The sequence below is a fragment of the Zootoca vivipara genome, chromosome 5 (genome assembly GCF_963506605.1).
Source record: "Zootoca vivipara chromosome 5, rZooViv1.1, whole genome shotgun sequence".
In the NCBI taxonomy this organism is placed as follows: Eukaryota; Metazoa; Chordata; class Lepidosauria; order Squamata; family Lacertidae; genus Zootoca; species Zootoca vivipara.
The window spans coordinates 51,071,931-51,094,199 of NC_083280.1; the positions used below are offsets into that span (position 1 = coordinate 51,071,931).

Sequence of the window (22,269 nt, forward strand, 5' to 3'; positions counted from 1 at the left end):
CCCCAAACTTCGGCCTTCCAGATGTTTTGGACTACAATTCCCATCTTCCCCAACCACTGATCCTGTTAGCTAGGGATCATGTGAGTTGTAGACCAAAACATCTGGAGGGCCACAGTTTGGGGGTGCCTGCCCTATATTCTCTGACAACAGAGATACCTCATATCTGGCAAAGCTAGCTGTTGTCGGTGTTAGCTATGATGAGATACAGTGGTGCAGATTCCTGCTACTTCATACCATCTGTGTGGATTCATTTGATTGCATTGTGCATTATCCAGTTGTAGTTTCTTCCATATAACAGTAGCTCTACTTCCCTCAAGTAGGTCAGATGAGAGTGATTTCACTTTCCCCTGGGAATGAGAGGCTCAGTGTGAATAATCTGTACTGTGATCTCCAATGCACTAACTAGTTGAAAATCCGCTCTTTTAAAATGGGCACTCCTAGGCTAGCTGTTTTTTATCTGAATCCCCAGGAGCTTCACTGACTTGCAGAAGATTAGAATTGACTCCCCTGCATTAATTGCAGCTTCTTGTTTAAGCAATAGGTGAATGAGCGTTTGATCTCAAAGGTTGTCATCTCTCTCCAGAGAGAACCGTTATCAAAATGTCACCCGGATAACATCAAATCCAGGCTCCCAGTGGCCTCAGAGGTTAGGAAGGAAAAAGATGAACAGAACAAGGGGTATACTGAGCTTGCTGTGGTCTTAGAATCATAGAATCATAGAATCATAGAATCATAGAGTTGGAAGAGACCACAAGGGCCATCCAGTCCAACCCCCTGCCAAGCAGGAAACACCATCAAAGCATTCCTGACAGATGGCTGTCAAGCCTCTGCTTAAAGACCTCCAAAGAAGGAGACTCCACCACACTCCTTGGCAGCAAATTCCACTGCCGAACAGCTCTTACTGTCAGGAAGTTCTTCCTAATGTTTAGGTGGAATTTTCTTTCTTGTAGTTTGAATCCGTTGCTCCGTGTCCGCTTCTCTGGAGCAGCAGAAAACAACCTTTCTCCCTCCTTTATATGACATCCTTTTATATATTTGAACATGGTTATCATATCACCCCTTAACCTTCTCTTCTCCAGGCTAAACATACCCAGCTCCCTAAGCCGTTCCTCATAAGGCATCGTTTCCAGGCCTTTGACCATTTTGGTTGCCCTCTTCTGGACACGTTCCAGCTTATCAGTATCCTTCTTGAACTGTGGTGCCCAGAACTGGACACAATACTCCAGGTGAGGTCTGACCAGAGCAGAATACAGTGGTACTATTACTTCCCTTGATCTAGATGCTATACTCCTATTGATGCAGCCCAGAATTGCATTGGCTTTTTTAGCTGCTGCATCACACTGCTGACTCATGTCAAGTTTGTGGTCAACCAAAACTCCTAGATCCTTTTCACATGTACTGCTCTCAAGCCAGGTGTCTCCCATCCTGTATCTGTGCCTTTCATTTTTTTTGCCCAAGTGTAGTACTTTACATTTCTCCTTGTTAAAATTCATCTTGTTTGCTTTGGCCCAGTTGTCTAATCTGTTAAGGTCATTCTGAAGTGTGATCCTGTCCTCTGGGGTGTTAGCCACCCCTCCCAACTTGGTGTCATCTGCAAACTTGCTCAGGATTCCCTCAAGCCCATCATCCAAGTCATTGATAAAGATGTTGAACAAGACTGGGCCCAAGACAGAACCCTGTGGCACCCCACTAGTCACTACTCTCCAGGATGAGGAGGAGCCATTGATGAGCACCCTTTGGGTTCGGTCAGTAAGCCAGCTACAAATCCACTGAATGGTAGCATTGTCTAGCCCACATTTTACCAGCTTCTTTACAAGAATATCATGGGGCACCTTGTCAAAGGCCTTGCTGAAATCAAGATAGGCTACATCCACAGCGTTCCCTTCATCTACCAGGCTTGTAATTCTGTCAAAAAATGAGATCAGATTAGTCTGACATGACTTATTTTTCAGGAACCCATGCTGACTTTTAGTGATCACAGAGTTTCTTTCTAGGTGCTCACAGACTGTTTGCTTAATGATCTGCTCTAGAATCTTTCCTGGTATTGATGTCAGGCTGACTGGGCGGTAATTGTTTGGGTCCTCTCTTTTCCCCTTTTTGAAAATAGGGACAACATTTGCCCTCCTCCAGTCTGCTGGAACTTCGCCTGTTCTCCAGGAATTTTCAAAGATTATTGCCAGTGGTTCTGAAATCACCTCTGCCAGTTCTTTTAATACTCTTGGATGTAGTTCATCTGGCCCTGGAGACTTGAATACATCTAAACTAGCCAAGTATTCTTGTACTACCTCCTTACTTATTCTGGGCTGTGTTTCCCCTGCTGAATCATCTGCTCCATATTCTTCAGGTCGGGCGTTGTTTTCTTTCTTGGAGAAGACTGAGGCAAAGAAGGCATTGAGGAGTTCTGCCCTTTCTCTGTCCCCTGTTTGCATTTCACCATCTTCTCCTCTGAGTGACCCCACTGTTTCCTTGTTTTTCCTTTTGCTACGGACATACCCATAAAAGCCCTTTTTGTTGCTTTTAACCTCTCTGGCGAGCCTGAGTTCATTCTGTGCTTTAGCTTTTCTGACTTTGTCTCTACACGTGCTGGCTATATGTTTGAATTCCTCTCTGGAGATTTCCCCCCTTTTCCATTTTTTGTACATATCCCTTTTAAATCTTAACTCAGTCAAAAGTTCTTTAGATAGCCAGCCTGGCTTCTTTAGGCACCTTCCATGTTTCCGTCTCATTGGTATTGCCTGAAGTTGTGCTTTTAATATCTCCCTTTTAACAAACTCCCAACCATCATGAACTCCCTTCCCTTTTAGTATTACTGTCCATGGGATTTCACCCAGCTTTTCCCTAAGTTTTCTGAAGTCGGCTTTTTTAAAGTCTAGAATTTGGACCTTAGTATGCTTGGTTGCTCCTTTCCGCTGGATAATAAACTCCAGAAGAGCATGGTCACTCCCACCTAATGATCCTGCCACTTCTACCCCACTAACCAAGTCATCACCATTGGTTAGGACCAGATCTAAAATGGCTGATCCTCTTGTTGCTTCTCCCACTTTCTGGACAATGAAGTTGTCTGCAAGGCCAGTGAGGAATCTGTTCGACCTTATGCTCTTGGCTGAGTTTGACATCCAACAAATATCAGGATAGTTGAAATCCCCCATTACTACTATCTCACTTCCTTTGGAATGCTTGGCCATCTGTTCCAGGAAGGCATCATCTGTGTCCTCAGTTTGGCTTGGGGATCTATAGTAAACTCCCACAATGAGGTCACTGTTGTTTTTCTCTCCCTTAATTTTGACCCAGATACTCTCAATTTGGCTTTGAAGTTTTAAATCCTGGATCTCTTCACAGGTATACATATCCCTAACATATAAAGCTACTCCTCCTCCTTTCCTGTTTGGTCTATTTCTCTTAAATAGATTGTATCCCTCTATTACTACATTCCAGTCATGAGACTCATCCCACCAGGTTTCAGTGATGCCTATTATGTCATATTTAGTTTGCTGTACCAAGAGCTCAAGTTCATCTTGTTTATTTCCCATGCTCTGTGCATTAGTATACAGACATTGAAGACCGTTGATCATTCCCCCATGTCTCTTATTTAAGGATATTTTCGTCCCACCACTAGGTCTGCATGCTGCTTGCTCCATTTGGTCCTTGACATTTGGATGATCATCTTCAGCATTTGATAGACTCCTACCTTCAGGACCACTGTCTCCCTCCCCCACATAAGTCAGTTTAAAGCCCTCCTGATGAGGTTTTTGAGTTTTGTGGCAAAAACATTCCTCCCAACTTTTGTGAGGTGCAGTCCATCACTTGCCAGAAGTCCATCTTCAAGAAACTGCAGACCGTGATCTAGGAATCCAAACCGTTCCTGTTTGCACCATTTGCGAAGCCAGTTGTTCACTTCCCCTATTTTTCCCTCTCTCCCTGGGCCATGTCGTTCAACTGGGAGGACAGAAGAGATGACAATTTGTGCATCTAATTGCTTCAACTTCCTGCCCAGAGCCTCATAATCATTTTTGATCTTCTGTAAGCTATGGCTTGCAGTGTCATTGGTTCCCACATGCACCAAAAGGAAGGGGTATTTGTCGGTGGGTTTTATGATTCCTTGCAGCCGTTCTGTTACATCTTTGATCTTGGCCCCAGGTAGACAGCACACCTCTCGAGACATCTTGTCAGGCCCACAGATCACTGCTTCTGTACCCCTCAGTAGGGAATCCCCAATCACCACTACACGCCTCTTCATGGGCTTGGTTGGGATACTTCTATGTGCTGTCCCTTCCAAGGTTACCTGCATATTTCCAGAGGACTGACTTGGTTGCTCGTCTTCATATTCCTCATCAACTGTGATGAGGGAGAGATCCTCAGGTGGAGTCTGTTCCTCGTCTTCCATGAGCACTTCAAAACGGTTGTGTAATTCTAAGCACTCAGAGCGATCCCTGGGCCTTCTACTTCTATGAGTCACGTTCCTCCATACATCTGGCTGCTGTGTTGGGGAACTGACCTCCTCCTCAGGGAGATCCCCTGTCTCCTCCTTGGTGCAGACAGTGTGCTCTGCTGCATCCAAGAAAAGCTCCAGTTCTTTAATTCTCTGGAGCGTAGATACACGCCCCTGAAGCTGCTGCACCTTCTCTTCCAGAAGGGCAACCTTGTTTTCTAGTAGGGCAACCAACTTACAATTGTTGCAGGTGTAGCTACCCACATCCTTTGGCAAGAAAACAAACATTGCACAGGAATTGCAGGTGACAATGGTTGTTCCCTCCACCTCCATCTTGAAAACCTTGAGGTCAAGGGGGAAAGAGGAAGAGGCCTAGGTCCCCCCTAACAAACGTATGAGACTTGCTGCTATCCAAGCTCTGACTAGCTCCGCCCACAGCTAATCACCTGAACTTCCTGACTCACACTTCTAGGTGAAAGGTCACAGCCAGAAACAAACAAGGTCACAGCCAGAAACAAACACCCACACAAGCCTGGACAGTCACCCAAATCCAAGAGGCAGCAGCCCTAGAAAACCAGCACAAGCACACAAACAAGTAAGAAAACAAATAAGCACACAAACTTACTCACACACAGCCCCAAAAGACAAAACCACAAAACCTACAGAGTGTCTCCCAAGCTCAGCTCACCTTCTGCTCCTTCCTCAGTCACTGCACTCCAAGCTCTGACTAGCTCCGCCCACAGCTAATCACCTGAACTTCCTGACTCACACTTCTAGGTGAAAGGTCACAGCCAGAAACAAACAAGGTCACAGCCAGAAACAAACACCCACACAAGCCTGGACAGTCACCCAAATCCAAGAGGCAGCAGCCCTAGAAAACCAGCACAAGCACACAAACAAGTAAGAAAACAAATAAGCACACAAACTTACTCACACACAGCCCCAAAAGACAAAACCACAAAACCTACAGAGTGTCTCCCAAGCTCAGCTCACCTTCTGCTCCTTCCTCAGTCACTGCACTCCAAGCTCTGACTAGCTCCGCCCACAGCTAATCACCTGAACTTCCTGACTCACACTTCTAGGTGAAAGGTCACAGCCAGAAACAAACAAGGTCACAGCCAGAAACAAACACCCACACAAGCCTGGACAGTCACCCAAATCCAAGAGGCAGCAGCCCTAGAAAACCAGCACAAGCACACAAACAAGTAAGAAAACAAATAAGCACACAAACTTACTCACACACAGCCCCAAAAGACAAAACCACAAAACCTACAGAGTGTCTCCCAAGCTCAGCTCACCTTCTGCTCCTTCCTCAGTCACTGCACTCCAAGCTCTGACTAGCTCCGCCCACAGCTAATCACCTGAACTTCCTGACTCACACTTCTAGGTGAAAGGTTACAGCCAGAAACAAACAAGGTCACAGCCAGAAACAAACACCCACACAAGCCTGGACAGTCACCCAAATCCAAGAGGCAGCAGCCCTAGAAAACCAGCACAAGCACACAAACAAGTAAGAAAACAAATAAGCACACAAACTTACTCACACACAGCCCCAAAAGACAAAACCACAAAACCTACAGAGTGTCTCCCAAGCTCAGCTCACCTTCTGCTCCTTCCTCAGTCACTGCACTCCAAGCTCTGACTAGCTCCGCCCACAGCTAATCACCTGAACTTCCTGACTCACACTTCTAGGTGAAAGGTCACAGCCAGAAACAAACAAGGTCACAGCCAGAAACAAACACCCACACAAGCCTGGACAGTCACCCAAATCCAAGAGGCAGCAGCCCTAGAAAACCAGCACAAGCACACAAACAAGTAAGAAAACAAATAAGCACACAAACTTACTCACACACAGCCCCAAAAGACAAAACCACAAAACCTACAGAGTGTCTCCCAAGCTCAGCTCACCTTCTGCTCCTTCCTCAGTCACTGCACTCCAAGCTCTGACTAGCTCCGCCCACAGCTAATCACCTGAACTTCCTGACTCACACTTCTAGGTGAAAGGTCACAGCCAGAAACAAACAAGGTCACAGCCAGAAACAAACACCCACACAAGCCTGGACAGTCACCCAAATCCAAGAGGCAGCAGCCCTTCTGCTCCTTCCTCAGTCACTGCACTCCAAGCTCTTGAACAACTCAGATATTTTTTTAATAGTCAGTTGAATTTCCCAGGGATCCCCAAATGGGTAATGGAAGCCACTCTAATTAGTTGTCTGAAATGGAACTGTTCTGTTTTACTCTGACATAGGCTTGCTGTCAGAGGGGCTCGAGGAGGATAATGGCTAATTTCCCTCTAGACTGAGACTATTGCTGGGTTATAGGTTTTTTGTGGTGTCCTTCCCTGGTTGCTTTTTTTTCTTTGCATTTTTTAAAAGCAGAATTCACCTAACACCCCTTGACAAGTAGTGCATGTATTTTGTACTCAGGTTGTGAGGGACAGGGGATATCACGAAGTCCCTCCCCTCCTGAGTTCAAGCCCATCCCCGAGCACAGGGGAAAGCAGAGAGAGTTCCGATTCCAGTGGGGAAGCAGGAAGTCGTGTCCGAGGCTCAGGCAAGGTAGAGGAGCCAGGGTCCCAGGTGGGACAGGAAGGGGCAAATAAGGGGGGGGAGACCCATCCCCCCAACTCCGGAATTACGCAGAAAGAGGAGGGGAAAGAGGATGGGTCTGCCAAAGCTTTTGTGTTGGAGAAAGACGCGCCAAAAGCCATTCGGAGGTTCTGAAACCGAATGACCACATCGCTCCGTGTAAATAGCAATGACTTCAGCACTGTAAATACGCAGCACCAATAAAAGAATAAAATGCAGAGCTGTGTAGCGTCGTTACTCTGAAGTAGCCTGCTCCGGCCACTGTGACACAGGTACACAGAAAGATTAGAATTAATCCAAAGGTCAAAGAGCTATTTTTCACAAGACATTTAAACCGGTGTGGCAAAATCAGCTTGGATGCTGCATGGAAGTAGAGACTTAAATGATGAGCAACTTTCTGGTTGGCAATCTTGACTTTGTATGAAAAACAGAATCATAGAATTGTAGAGTTGGAAGGAATCCAGAGGGTCATCTAGTCCAGCCCCCTGCAATGCAGGAATCTCAGCTAAAGATCCATCACAGATGGCCATTCAACCTCTGCTTAAAGAACTCCAATGAAGGAGAGTCCACTACCTTCCAAGGGAGTCCATTCCACTGTCAAACAGATCTTACCATCAGAAAGTTCTTCCGGATGTTTAGTCGGAATCTCCTTTATTGTAACTTGAATCCACTGCTTTGCATCCTAGCCTCCAGAGCGGGAGAAAATAAGCTTACTGTATCACACTGTTGACTCATGTGTAGCTTGTGGTCCACCAAGACCCCTGGATCTTTTTCACATGTACTGCTGGCAAGCCAGGTGGGCCTATCTTATATTTGTGAAGTATTAACTCGTTCTCAGGTGTACAGTTGAAGCAATACTGAAAGTCTGTGGAATCTCTTTGTAAAGCTCCTGAAAAAAAACCATTGATGTGTGGAAGACAAGCATTGTAAGCATGGCTTAGAAAAAGTATAATGAATGTCATGTTTTTTAATTTTCTCTTTGTTTCTTACTCCATTACAGGTGGGATTTAATATCTGGAACAGTTGTAGGGAACCTGTGGTCCTTCAGATGTTGTTAAACTTCAACTCGCATAAGTCCTAACTGGCATGGCCAACAGTGAAGGCTCCTCTTTGGGGCAAAGTGGAATAGAGCCCATCCAAGATTCTGAGCCCCCGCCCCCAGACCTCCACATCTATAGTCTAGCTTTCTCCTGTCACCCACAGTCATTATTAACATATTTCCACTGATTGAGAGGCTTCCTAGATGCTTCTGCCCATCTCATCTGTCTAGCCAGTCAAAATAATACTACCAGCAAGTCCCATCTCTGAGTTCAGCAACTCTCTCCCATAGAATGCCTTGAGTAGGGCAGTGTGATTCTGTGGGTGTAGATTGCCATTCTAAATCAAGGTTAGACATGTTTCAGTTTAGTTAGCCAATGTTTCTCAAACTTAGGTCTCCAGCTGCTGTTAGGCTACATCTCCCATCATCCTTGACCGCTGGTCCTGCTAGCTATGGATGATGGGAGTTGTAGTCCAACAATAGCTGGGGACCCAACATTTGAAAAACACTGAGTTAGACGCTACGTTCTTACACAATTGCAATTCTTTTGTGTCCGCACCTTTGCAGGGTGGGAAAATGGGAAGAAAACCAGAACAAATTTGGCCCTTCCCATGTTCCCACCCATGTTACCTTATTGGCCCTGCCTACATAACCTTGGCTGCCCCCACCAGGTTCAGGGGCTATCAGCCACCACTAATGACCATCTGGAGAGGCACAGGTTTCTCACTCCTAATCTAGAGCTATGGGAGTCTGTAGCTCAGTAGACAGGTTTGTGTGTCTCCCACAAGACCTTCAGGAAATAGATCCATGCTTATGAAACAGGATTACTGTGGAAGGGGACACTTTTATGGTGCCTGTTATATATTTAATGGGAGTAACTGGTAAGAGTTAGTAATGCATTTGATGGCTTCCTCTAAAAAAAATTATGTTGCTTTGGGTAATTGCTAGCTTTTGGTATTCTTCTGGACACACTGCATATACAGGGAAGTTCACTTTTGCTAACCATTCTTAACACAATCAGCTATTTGTTCTAATGGAAATCCTAATTGATGGCAAAGATGTATATTTTAGAAAGAGGCAGTTTTACTGATGCTTGGGCAAAGTAGTCTTTCCTGGAACCCATTAAACACCTGTAGTGTGCAAGTAATTATTGTAAATGATGATAAACAATTTCAAATTAGATCTGAGTTTCCATGAATGTATTTAAATAAATCTGCAGAATAGCTTTGCTGAACAAATTAAGATTTAAGGATACTTTATCTGGGTGACTTGCTGCTCTGTGGTATGTAAAGCTGAATTAGCCTTTCTCCCCCTCCTTATTGCACTCAGTGCTCTATTTTCAGCCCTGTTCAGCTGATGGTTAAATCTTCCCATAAGGAGTGAGATTTATGATCATGCTGCCTGCTGATAGTCTTTTACAAATGACAGCAGCTGACATGAAAGTTTTTTCTGTAGTGTTAGTTTGATGATGGTTCAATTTGTTCATACTAGTCATTGTCCATTGTTGCAGTCATCAAGGGATAATACACATATGTGAACAAATCATGAAAGTACCATTATCCATTGGGTGTCTAGGAGGAATACTGATGCCATGACTTACAAACAAAAAGCATTCAGGCTGCGAACCTATACTGTACACATTTTCCTTGGAATAAGCATCATTTAAAAACACAGAAATAATTCTGAATAAACACGGATAGCTACTTGTCCAGCTACTTTTATTGGTGCTGCTGTGATAAAGCAAACTGGAATCACTTTCATGTTGCTAACAATGGAGCTCATTGTAGGCACAGGCTTCTGGGTTTGAAAAGAATGCTTCAGGAAAACCTGAAATTTTGTATAACAGGTGTAGGGTGATACAAGAGTTGTGAAGATCCCCCATGGTCCACTGATTTTTCAAAGCAAGGAGCAGCTAGTATGTTAAGTGAATGTTCCCTCTTGCTTAAAAATGTATGGCATGCCCTGCTGAATCACATCAAATTCTACTTAGGCAAGCATCCTTTGCAAAATACATGGTACTAAGTGGTCCACCAGAAGTTGGCCAATGTCCTATTCATGGACCGCAACCTATCTTGACTCTGCTTTGGAGACATGAAACTTTTGTACATGTAAGGTTCCAAAAGCTATAGAACACATTATAATTGCCACAAAAATATCTCCAAAAACATCCTTCCTATAGCAATTCATTTTTTGCTCTGTCAGTAGTGTTGAGAGATTTGGAATTCACATCCTTCAGTAAATGTATTTTCATTCACTGGAAGGGCAAGATACAAATTTATTAAACAGATTAACAGAGATTCTGTTAACACAGAGAAAGAGAAAGACACCATGCAGATGCATTAGCAAACCATAGCTTTCTCTTACCCGTACAAACAGCAGCAAACTTTGAGTTTGTGTATGTGAAGAGAGTATGTGAAGACAGTAGATTAGAATATTTCCACATTAGGGTAGCAACAACAATAACTTGCCATTGTATCTGAATGTGCACAGAACGAGTTTACACCATGAAAGATCCCTAAAACGAGATATCTAGAATTAAAGTGAAAAATAATGAAGCTAAGCTAACTAATGTATAACCATAATTAAATACTCAAAGAAAATAACTAAATAACTCAAAGAAACCTTTAAATATCTCAAAGAAACCTTAACAAGTTGCCGGCTAAAAATCTCGTTTCACTGTAAATGATCTATCAGTTTCCTCAGATGGGAAAAGAAACTTATTACATTCATAAAGACTCAAGGTCACTTCTCAACGATTCAAAATTTGGGGGGGGGGGTTTATGAACCTTAAGGAAAACTGAAATCTCCCAGGCAGTAAGGGGTAAATTACCCAAAATTAAAAGTCCAGTTTTGCTTAAATCAAAAGGTAAAAAACCTATAAGAAGATTCAAAGCCAAGCTATCATAGCTTGTGGAGAAGATTCAGCAAAGGGCTATGTAAGCTCTCATAGTCTCATTGGTACAAAGCTATTGCAAGGACTGCTCATTGTATCTGAATGTGGCAGCTTATGGTTTGTTGCTCATAAGCCAGGATCTCAGAACTAAAGTCAGGATCCTAATTTGTCATTAAATAAGGATCAATAATTCAGAACTTATTACTTCCCCCTCATACAGGAGAAGGGAGGTTCACTTCCACTAATGCATGTCGTGGAAAACCATGTTTTGTTGCATCTCAATGTAATTTTTTGTATCATGAATTTTTGGCATTCATCTGTCTTGAGAGACAATGGAGTGTGCCTCCAGGAGTGAAGTCAAACCCTTGCATTAGCAGCACTGAAGTGACCCCCCTGAGGTGCAAACCTGGGCAGTGTGTATGGAGGTTCTGGGCTGCCCAGACGACAAGACACGCCTCTTGGACTCTCTGATGTGGTACAGAAAGCAGAGCAATATGTTTGGTAACAGCTTGGCTGCAGAAGTTGCCAGAAGGAAATGTACAAGACGCCATTCAACCATCTTAGGGACTCCACTCCAAGTTTGTGTAGGGCTTTACTCCATAGCCTTTTCTTCTCCTGAGATTTCCTGCAAATCAGCAGAGGTTTAGGATCAGAGTTTTTCCTCTCCTAGATGTGCTACCTTACCAGGTTGATGAGCCCCATCTGCCACTGTCATGGATTATACACCAAGGAATAAGTGTATTGGATAGATCCAGGTCTAGTTCTTGCACTGTTGCAATTTTAGCATGCAGCTGTAGTGCTAAAAATCTAGTAAGAGTTTATCTGTTTAATAGTATAAATAATAAAAACCTTGCTAATAGTATAAATTAAAGTGTTCAGCTTCATATTATCCTCACACAGTTGCTGTGCTCAAGCTTTCCAATGTCCTATGGATATGAACATCTTGGACCCAGTGCAATTATCTGCAAATTTTCCTGTTAAATATTAAGGACTCTTGCCTGCCTCACTGGAAGTCAGGTCACCCTGTGAGTTAATCTAGTCACAAAGTAGAGGTGGATATACAGGGTCAAATGATCCAGCTACACTTGTAGTTCTTCAGCAGTGACAGAACAATTACAGCATCTTGCAGTAAAAGAAATTTAGTGCAGTGTTAGTACAAAGTCAGCTTTTTCTCTCCAGAGAAAAATTATTCTAGAAGAGAATTGTAATGTTTCTTGGTATTAAGACATCATGTTGACTATTCGTTAAATTTAAATTTGCTCTGTTGTCTATACTTGCTCTTGGCTTTAAGGTTTTACTCTTTGGGTTTGACTTTCTGGATGCTTCAATTTTCATTATCTAATCTTCATTTTAAAAAAATACTTTAATGGTGTTATTGAGATGGAATGATTTCTGTAGTCTCCCTTTTCGTATCTTATGTAGAGAGGGGTTTTTATTTTGAGTTTGTGTTACAGTATCTTGGATAAGAGAGTAGATGAATAATTATTATTTATTTATTTATACCCCGCCCATCTGGCTGGGTTTCCCCAGCCACTCTGGGCGGCTTCCAACCGAATATTAAAAACAGTACAGCATCAAACATAAAAAACTTCCCTAAACAGGGCTGTCTTCAGTTGTCTTCTGTAAAAGTAAAATAGTTGCTTATTGCCTTGACATCTGCTGGGAGGGCGTTCCACAGGGCGGGTGCCACTACCGAGAAGACCCTGTCTGGTTCCCTGTAACCTCACTTCTCGCAATGAGAGAACTGCCAGAAGGCCCTTGGTGCTGGATCTCAGTGTCCGGGCTGAATGATGGGTGTGGAGACGCTCCTTCAGGTATACAGGACCGAGGCTGTTTAGGGCTTTAAAGGTCAGTACCAACACTTTGAATTGTGCTTGGAAACATACTGGGAGCCAGTGTAGATCTCTCAGGACCGGTGTTATGTGGTCCCGGTGGCCACTCCCAGTCACTAGTCTAGCTACCGCATTCTGGGTTAATTGCAGTTTCCGGGTCACCTTCAAAGGTAGCCCCACGTAGAGTGCATTGCAGTAGTCCAAGCAGGAGATAACCAGAGCATACACCACTCTGGCGAGACAGTCTGCAGGCAGGTAGGGTCTCAGCCTGCGTACCAGATGGAGCTGGTAGACAGCCGCCCTGGACACAGAATTAACCTGTGCCTCCATGGACAGCTGTGAGTCCAAAATGACTCCCAGGCTGCACACCTGGTCCTTCAGGGGCACAGTTACCCCATTCAGAACCAGGGAGTCCTCCACACCTGCCTGCCTCCTGTCCCCCACAAACAGTACTTTTGTCTTGTCAGGATTCAACCTCAATCCTGTTGTTATAATAATATAACACACTTATTATTTAGGAGTAAATGGTATTTTTGTGGGATAAATAAATCATCCTGAAATTATATACTTTGTCCATAATCACTTGCTTACATAGTGTAGATGGAGGATAATCTAACATCACATGTGAGCTTATCATTTTCTGAGAATTTTTAGCTATGCCGGATTCCCAAACTCATTTGGTTAATTGGTGCTGCTCAGAAATACTTTCTAAGCAGCTGTACTACATAGTCCAGGAGAGCCCCCCCCCCCCAATATACCTTGCAATGTTGAGAGGCAACTCTTGGATCTCTCTCTTTTTAATCATTAGCATCCCTAAAATAATGCTGATCCCAGGGAACAGTCTGGGTTGCTTTAGCAGTTGCGGACAGCTGGTTAATTTTCCTCATTAACTGTGGCTTGTTTCTTACTTGCTAGTGACTGAGATCTTGTGTTCATAAAATCTAAGGTCACACCTGATTATGTTCAATGCAACCCAGAGTAAGATTATGGTGGAAGTATGTGAAATTCTGTACCATGACTAGGTAATCTAATAGTTTTCTGCACTCTGATTCTATGATTCCTTGCAGGAACTCTGAGCACATGGAGTTCTTGTGTCTTCAAGGTCCTCTCCATTCAGTGATGGTTGATGTTTTCTTCAAAGAAGCTCAGGGCTTCCTAACTGAAGGCTATCAGCTTTTTTCCTCACAACAACCCCATGGGGTACATTAGGTTCAGTGAGATAGTGATTGGTCCAAGGTTGCCTAGGGAGCTTCACCAGTGATTGAGGATTGGCATCCAAGTGTCCCTAGTTCAAGTTCAGCATACTATCTACTATACTAGATTCTGTGGAAGGGACAGATAGATGGGAAGTGTGTATGCATGAATTTTTTCCATCTTCAGACTTGAATTATATCTAAACATCCCTCTTAATTCTGTGGTTTAAATATGCTTACTTAGACATCAGAGCAGCATTTTGTCTATTCATTAACCAATGCATTCTGGGAAATCTTTTTTACTATCTTATTTACTTCAAATATGCTTGTCCTGGCTTTCCCCGTTTACTGCATGGGAACTGCATGTTTAGCAGCACAAAGGACTATCTTAGCATACCTCATCTTGCATAAGGGTTTGGTTCCAAGGGTTATATGTATACGTACATGGAAAGCAGATACACTGTATAACAAACTCCTGAAGCCTCCTACAAGGCTAGCCAGCCTGACCTATAAGGTAGCTGATAAGGGAGAGAGCATCCCCAGTGCTCCCAGTGGGCCTTGCTCAGCAAGGAAGGCTGAGAGCTAAAAGCTTTTCATGCCAGGTCTGCTTGGGGTTACCCAATGCAAAAAGAGGTTTTAAGTTCTTGGCCTTGACTCTTGGGCAGAGCCTGCTCAGCACACCAACTCTGGGAGTGTTAGGGATGCTTTTGCAAGATCTTGCAGAACAATCTGACTTCCTGGGAGATCTTGTGAGAATATCCTCACCACTGCTAGAGCCGGCACTTAGCAGGCCTTGCCTGGAAGCAAAGTAAGAGATCTTAAAAGCTTTATTCACACCACGTCTTCTTGAGGCTACCTTCATGCTACACTTGCAAGGATTTGGGGTGGAATGTGCATGCCCAGCAGCAGAACCAGCACATCAAGTTCCATCCCTCTACCTGCTTTGGTTTTCATGTATCCAACCGAATGCCTGGGCTACTACACTTGTGTACATAAATGTGCGCACACACATATAATACACACATGTGCATATACTTACTAAAATTGTGATGCAAAATCTTTTTGTGTGTCTTGATTCTAAATATGTCGTAAGCTTTTGTAAAAACTGTAAAAACAACAACAACAAACAGGCAAATGTGGCAAGCAGTGCTCAGTTTGACTGAAAGCTCTGTGCCTCAGTTTCAATTTAGAGCTAATATTCTTCCACTTTTCCTTGTCTGTATTGCTGCCTGTGCTGTTTCCTTTTCTCTTTCCAGAGGTGATAGCATTCACAAAGGGAACTGAAGTCATCTCCATCTCTCTTTCTTTCTCTCAGTTTTTTCTTTTTTATAATCTGATTTTATAGCATTGTGCAATCCTTCTTGATGACAGGCTCACCAAAGCTGATTGAGTGCATTCCTGTTTTATATCTACCCTTGATTTCACTAAAATATTCTAACATTTAGTATTCTTTCATGGTTGTGACTTACACTTTTTATAATATCCAATTAGTTTACTTCTGTTTTTATGAGTACTCTAAATCAGAATGGGAATGTGCATGTACAGGAATAGATTTGTTCATCTCCATAATTGTTCCTTTTTCTGAATTGTCTAGCTTGGTGGCATGGTATAAACTCAAGATGCTGGTGGTATTTTTCATTAAACCTCTGTTGCCCTCCACTCTCTGTTTCACACTAATTATTTTCTTCCCTTACAGAAATACACAGCTGTTGGGGAATTGGGAAAGGCAACTGACACATTTGATTCTACAGGCAAAGTAACAGAAGAAAAACCTTACGGTAAAGAATCACGTAATGTGTTCTGTTCTGACTGTTTGACTGCAGTGCTTTGTTTAGATTGCAGCAAAGATGGTGTCAGGCTCAGGTTTGTAGCTTATTTTTAAAGGAGTTATGTTAGTCTAGCTGACAGATTAAATGGTTTGCAACATCTTGGAAAAGGGGATTCTTTGTCAGCTTTTAAGATGACGTCTGAGAAACTAAACTCAACACTTGAAGGTCATATAAATCCATAGACCCCTAGTTACTGAGCCCATCACCATAATTAATCAGCAGGCATTTAGGAACTAACTCTCTGCATATGTTAGACTCCAGCTCCCAATATGCCTGACTGTTGGCTATACTTAATAGGTCTAATGGGAGATGTGGCCCTCCAGATGTTGAACTCCCCAGTTTCCCATCCCTGGCTTAAATGGGCAGTTGGTGGGAGTGGCACTACTCTCTAGCTGCTTAGTTTCCATTTCAGCTTGGTCCGTTTCCAGAAACCACCAGTGGATTGTGATTGATATTGCTTCTTTTTTAGATCAGGAGTTGGAAGGACCCTAAGCTCACTGATAGAGTGCATGCAAAGGCTCAGTCCCTGGCATCTGAGCTAGGGTCTGAAGCTGTGGAGAGCCAATTCCAGTTAGCATGAACAAGAGTGATCTGGATGGTTTAGTGCTCTGACTCAGTAGAAGTGAGCTTTCCATATTTCCTACCTCTGTCTCCACATGCATGTGGTAGGGATGTAATGGGCATTTGTGCTTTTAAAAGGTGGTATGTTGTGTGCAGGTTTCCCTTGACTAAACTTTCAGAGATCACAGAATCACAGACTTGTAGAGTTGGAAGTGACCATGAGGATCATCTAGTCCAACCCCCTGCAATGCAGGAATCTTTCACCCAACCTGGGACTCAAACTCACAACCCTGAGATTAAGAGCTTCACGTTCTACCAACTGAGCTATCCCCTCCTGAGCTGTGTTGGGATAGCGTGCACTGCCTGAATATCCCCAAGCTTGTGCATGCACATCCTTGGTGTGTCTCAACTTGACTTGCACAGAGTATGAGTATGGTGTCATGTTTTCTTCTGAACTGACGCTCTGCAATCAAAGTACTACTATGAGAGCCAGTGTGGTGCAGTGGTTAAGAGCAGTAGACTCGTAATCAGGGGAACCGGGTTCGCATCTCCGCTCCTCCACATGCAGCTGCTGTGTGACCTTGGGCTAGTCACACTTCTCTGAAGTCTCTCAGCCCCACCCACCTCACAGGGTGTCTGTTGTGGGGGAGGAGGGGAAAGGAGAATGTTAGCCGCTTTGAGACTCCTTCGGGTAGTGATAAAGCGGGATATCAAATCCAAACTCTTCTTCTTCTTCTTCTATGTGTGCTTTTAATGAAGCAAGAAAGAAAAAGCATGTAAGTAGTATGTTGGGTGTAGAGGAATTGGGGTTGTAATCACTTAAAGTTCCTGCTGTGGGTATATAAGTATTTGTGATGCCTATTTGTGAGGTGATACCCATAAGGCTTCTTGCTCCACTAACAATAGCCATAATCATAGCATAGTGCAGACACCCCCAAACTTCGGCCCTCTATATGTTTTGGACTACAATTCCCATCTTCCCCGACCACTGGTCCTGTTAGCTAGGGATCATGGGAGTTGTAGGCCAAAACATCTGGAGGGCCGCAGTTTGGGGATGCCTGGCATAATGGGTTGTCCATGACTTATCTGTCGATTGTAAATGTTTTCTTTCATTCCACCCACCCTAGGAGATGATCCTGTGGTTGATAATGCAACGGGGGAAGTTTCCAGTTCTTACTACTTCCTCAAAGTAGACCCTTCTCTTCAGATCTTTCTATCACCTCTCAGTGCTGTTTTACATTTTAGACAAACAGCTAAATCAACAAATTCATCCAAGGAGTAGAACAAGAGCCTTTTAAATAGCTGGAATGGTTGCTAGGCTTCTGCTTTGTTGTTTGCCTTGCTTTTGGTCATATGCAAAGATGCATCTCTCCTGTGCTTCTGAGAAATAACATGCCACTAATTGCGGAGCAAACTTGCTACTACTCTCATTAATTCCTTCACAACTTAAAGAGAACAGAGCTATAGATAGCTGGTCTCCTAGCAACTGCTATGCAACCCTCTGTATTTATAATACCCAGTAACAGGTAACCATGATAAATTATCTTCTGTTGCCTTGTGGTGATAAAGGAGGTCTCTGTGGATTTTTTCCCTTTACTCCTGTTCCTTGCATGCAATATGTTCTCACTTTTCCTACACCTCTTAAAATACTATATTGCCTCACAACTTATACTTCCTCACAGACCTACCTTCATTTTAATTCATGTCTGTTGCTTGATTCACTTTTAATGCTGAATGAGCAAACTAGCCAAAGGCCCAATTCAGAAGAACCTCCAGCCTGCAAGCCTGATTAAGCCTGGAAGATTGGCCCACCAGGTCATTTTGAGCAACTTACACCCACTTTTTCCCCTTACCTGCTTACATATATGATGTCAGGTGTAGAAAACTTCAAGCCATGACTGATTTTTTTTTAAAAAAAAACCCTTGATGTGGTATACAAAAATAGATCAACAGTAAAAGCTGTAGATTAATAAATATTGGCAGACCACAATAAAATCATTACAAAAAAGGCTGCCATCTTTGCAGTAGCAGCTGAAAACAGTTGCTGCAGTTTTCTACATACCGGTACGTCTGCCACAATCTGCAAAAAAGATCATCCACCATAGTATTTTGATGTTTTTAATCTCAGTTTGTATTTATAATTGTTAGTGTTACCAGTATATATTATTAGTGCTATGTTTTGTCCCTGCTTCCCTGTGTTTGTCCTAGCAGGAATTTAGATTTGCTACCAATTTGTGATTTTTTTGTACTTGTACTATTTGCTCACTTGTTTGTGAATAGTAATTAAATTTAAAGCATCTTAAGAACAGAAGCCCAGGATAATTCAAACATTATCTTAAAATTCAAAAATTGTTTCCCAAATACAGTGCTGGGCTCAGAGTATACCCTCTTCTTATGGTAAGGTTCCTGCTTTTCAAGTAAAAAACAAACATTGAAATTTTAGTCCTACAAATTTATCCAAAGGTTGTTTGAAAATAAGGTCTTGCAGGCAACAACAACAAAAGGAAATGTTGAAAGAGCTTCATTGTTTACCTCTCTCCACCCCATCTCACCCCATACATGTTTTCCTTTATAACTTGTAGCAGGGATGTCTTAAAAATTTCCTAAATATGTTCAGTCTTATAACCCATAAGACTTTATGACGTTAAGAATGTGAATATAGGTAGCTTTTTATTGTATTCTGTTTTCCAGTATTGTTTCACTCTGCTCCTAGGCTGAGACACCCCCCCCCCCAAAAAAAAGTAGCAAAACAAAAATGAAATGCCTATGACTGATATAGGTCAAAGGAAGGCCTAATAGTTACTGGGCAAACTAGAACAGTTGGTTTTCATCAGGTGAAGATGAAACGCCTGTGTTTGGTAGGTAGAAAATGCAAACATTCCCATTTGAGAAATGTTCAGATTGGTTGTTCATTTATACAGAAAAGCATTATTTAAGTCTACATATTTGGTAGAGGCAATAGGAAGTATTTAACATTGCACCAAGTTGACTGTTTTGTAAGCGCAACCATTTCAGTTTGCCAGACTGAATGATGCCCCCTTTTCTTCTCCCTATGTGTTCTCCTGATCCTCCCAGAATCAATTGCAGGGGGGAAAGAGATGCGAAGCCCCATTGTGCGAGCAGAAGACCTTGCACAGGGCTTCTGCCAATGGGACTCATTAGGTGAATCCCACCCATTAGTTCAATTTAGAGATTAACCTGTAAGGCTAACATTCTTATATCCAGATTACTTAATATTAGCTATCATTTAAGGGAAACTTAATATTTACAATTTTTAAAAAAATCTGATGTAAATCAAACCTCATTTAAAAAATGGAATGATTGATTTTTACACACATGCACCCACATGCCATGAGTCATATGAGTCTGATCTTAGAAGTAAACGGTGTCTGCAGCACCAGGGAGCCTGTCTCTCCCTCTCCTCATGCCCGTACATATTGTTCCCCTCCTGCAGCCCTGACTGATTTATGAACTGCTGCAGCATTATCATTAATGACACTTCATTTAGACTGCTGCTGGGCACAGTAGCAGCACCTGCCATCGTGGTTCCAAATGTTCTCTTTGTATAAAGTGAGATATTAAAGTTGTTTCCTTCCGATACAGCATAAGAGATGAAATGTTTTCTTTTCAGGGAATAACCCTCTTATCTGTATCACAAGAGCCATCTGTTCAGGAAGGGAGCTGCAAGTGCCTAGAAGAAGTAAAGAGCAAGGATTAAAGCATAAGAAGAAGAAGAAAAAGCCATTCATGATATTTATTTATTCCTTGGCTGGAATCCATTGGGATTCACCAGAGAGAGGGAGGGTGAGCAGAGGGGATGTTCAGGTTAATAACTGCAGGAAGGATAGCCAGTCCCAAATCTGATCTTTTGGCCAGTCCAAATATCTGTATTCTGTTGCATTATGTTCCTGAAGTCTACGTTTTGGTTTCTCCAGAAATTGGTCTTTTACGGGAGTGTGCTTGTGATTCTTTTGAGCCGTCTCTTGGCAATGTATATGTGAGAGTGTGGGTGCATATGTTAGAAAGGCGAGATTTATATTCTGGCTGTACTGGATTGGATAATGATAACTAGATTATGTAAAAAGTAAGTATCATAATACCCTAGAATTATTAATGTGCTGGAAATCGGAACCCAGATAGCTAGGCCATTCTAAATTTCTCTTTAATCTCTCGTGAGGAAGAAAACGTTTTGTGCACTGAGTATTTCATAATGTATCTACTACATTCTCCCCTACCATGTTGCACATCCTAGTTATTAAGAAGAGGCTTAGATCTACTTGCATTAGCATACATTACAATTCGATAGAGGAAGATTTTCATAACATTGCATAGCTTATCAGAAAAATGAGCATTCAAGATTGGAGTGGAAGCAAATAAGCAGCCAAATGCTGTATGCGGAAAGTTCTGTGTTTATGGGGTTATATTTCTTGTTCTCCCTCTGGTAATATAAAGGCTGGTGTGTGTTGAGAATTTTAAATTAAGTAGATTTATGAATATTTCTCTCCTCTTTTGGTTTACATATCCTTGTGTTCAAGATAATGTGATGCAAATTAGATACCCCACATATCCTTTAACCTATTCATTTACTTGCACAACTATTCTGTGGCATACGTTAAGCCATCCTTCCAAAATTGGTGCCCTCCAGGTTTTGTTGAACTACAGTTCCCATCATTCCTGCTGGGATAGCTTTGTTAGTAGAGCATGAGGCAAAAGGGGAAGAGAATAATTTACATATTTCTGCTACTTAGCCTTACTTATCTTTCTGGACTCTTCTTGTCTGACTCTTCTTTTGGACCAAAAAATGATGACTCTTCTTGTCTGACTCTTCTTTTGGACCAAAAAATGATATATATCTAGTTAACAATGGGCAGTTCACAAATTTAGAAACAACACAATACAAAAATAAAATAGTGAAGATTAAACGCAAACTAACATGGGCATGGACATACAGCCATCATGAAGCAGATGAGAAAGATAAAGACACGACTAAAAATCTCTCCAGCAGAGGAAAACAAAATAAATGGAAGAACTAAAAATCAGTAAAACTATAGATGTTCCAAAGCCTAGGAAAATGAAAAGGGCTTCACCTGGTACCAAAGAGATCCTCAAGCCCTTCTAGGGAGAACATTCCATAACTGGGGTGCCACCACCAAGAAGTCCCTTTTCCTGGTCATCACTGTCCTCACCTCACTAAGTGGGGTAATTTGAAAAGGGCCCTCTGATTTAGATGTTAATGTCCAGGCAAGTATATACAACAGGAAGCAATCCATTTGTGGCTTTATTATTTAATACCAGCACTTGGAATTGGACCCGGGAATGGACTGAAAGTCAATGCATATGATGATGGACTGGTGTGATATGCCGATATCTACTGTCGATAATCTTGCTACTTTGGGCTAGCGGGCGTTTCCAGACAAAGGCAACACCATGTATAATGCATTGCAGCAATCCATCTGGGGTGTTAATAGAGCATAGACAATTGTTGCAAGACTATCTGTTCAGATAGAATCATAGCTGGTATATCAGATGAAGTTGGTGAAGTACTCAATGTATTGTCTTGGCTTTAATATAAAATCCAAAAGATCAGCAGCTTTCTTCTCTATTCTCCAAAGTGCTCAAAGTTTGTCAGTTGTTAAACAAATAATGAATACGGAAAAGTACATATGCCCATGTTTTCCCTTTTGGCAGATTGGATAACAAAAGAGGATCTTGAGAATGTCCTGCAGAAGTTCACAGGCAGCATCATGCAAGTTCCCCCGATGTAAGTGCTTTGATAAATAGTTGAACATCATCTTTGGGAAGCCTGCCTGCAAAATCTCAGTTTGCTGGCAGTAGAAAGTGATCTCTGTAGAGCAGAAAGCTGGCAAGACAGGGCAGTCTGGAAAGAATTTATTAACTTGACAGA

The 22,269-nt window shown here is 42.5% G+C and overlaps 1 protein-coding gene across 1 annotated transcript in view; it reads left to right on the forward strand.

Moving 5' to 3' along the window:
* Positions 1 to 22,269, forward strand: part of TRUB1 (TruB pseudouridine synthase family member 1) — a 38,864-nt gene that overhangs the window by 9,727 nt on the left and 6,868 nt on the right. Inside the window, exons 4-5 of the mRNA XM_035133402.2 lie at positions 15,671 to 15,752; positions 22,053 to 22,125. Coding sequence (XP_034989293.2) covers positions 15,671 to 15,752; positions 22,053 to 22,125 — 155 coding nt within the window. The remainder of the gene's footprint in view (positions 1 to 15,670; positions 15,753 to 22,052; positions 22,126 to 22,269) is intronic.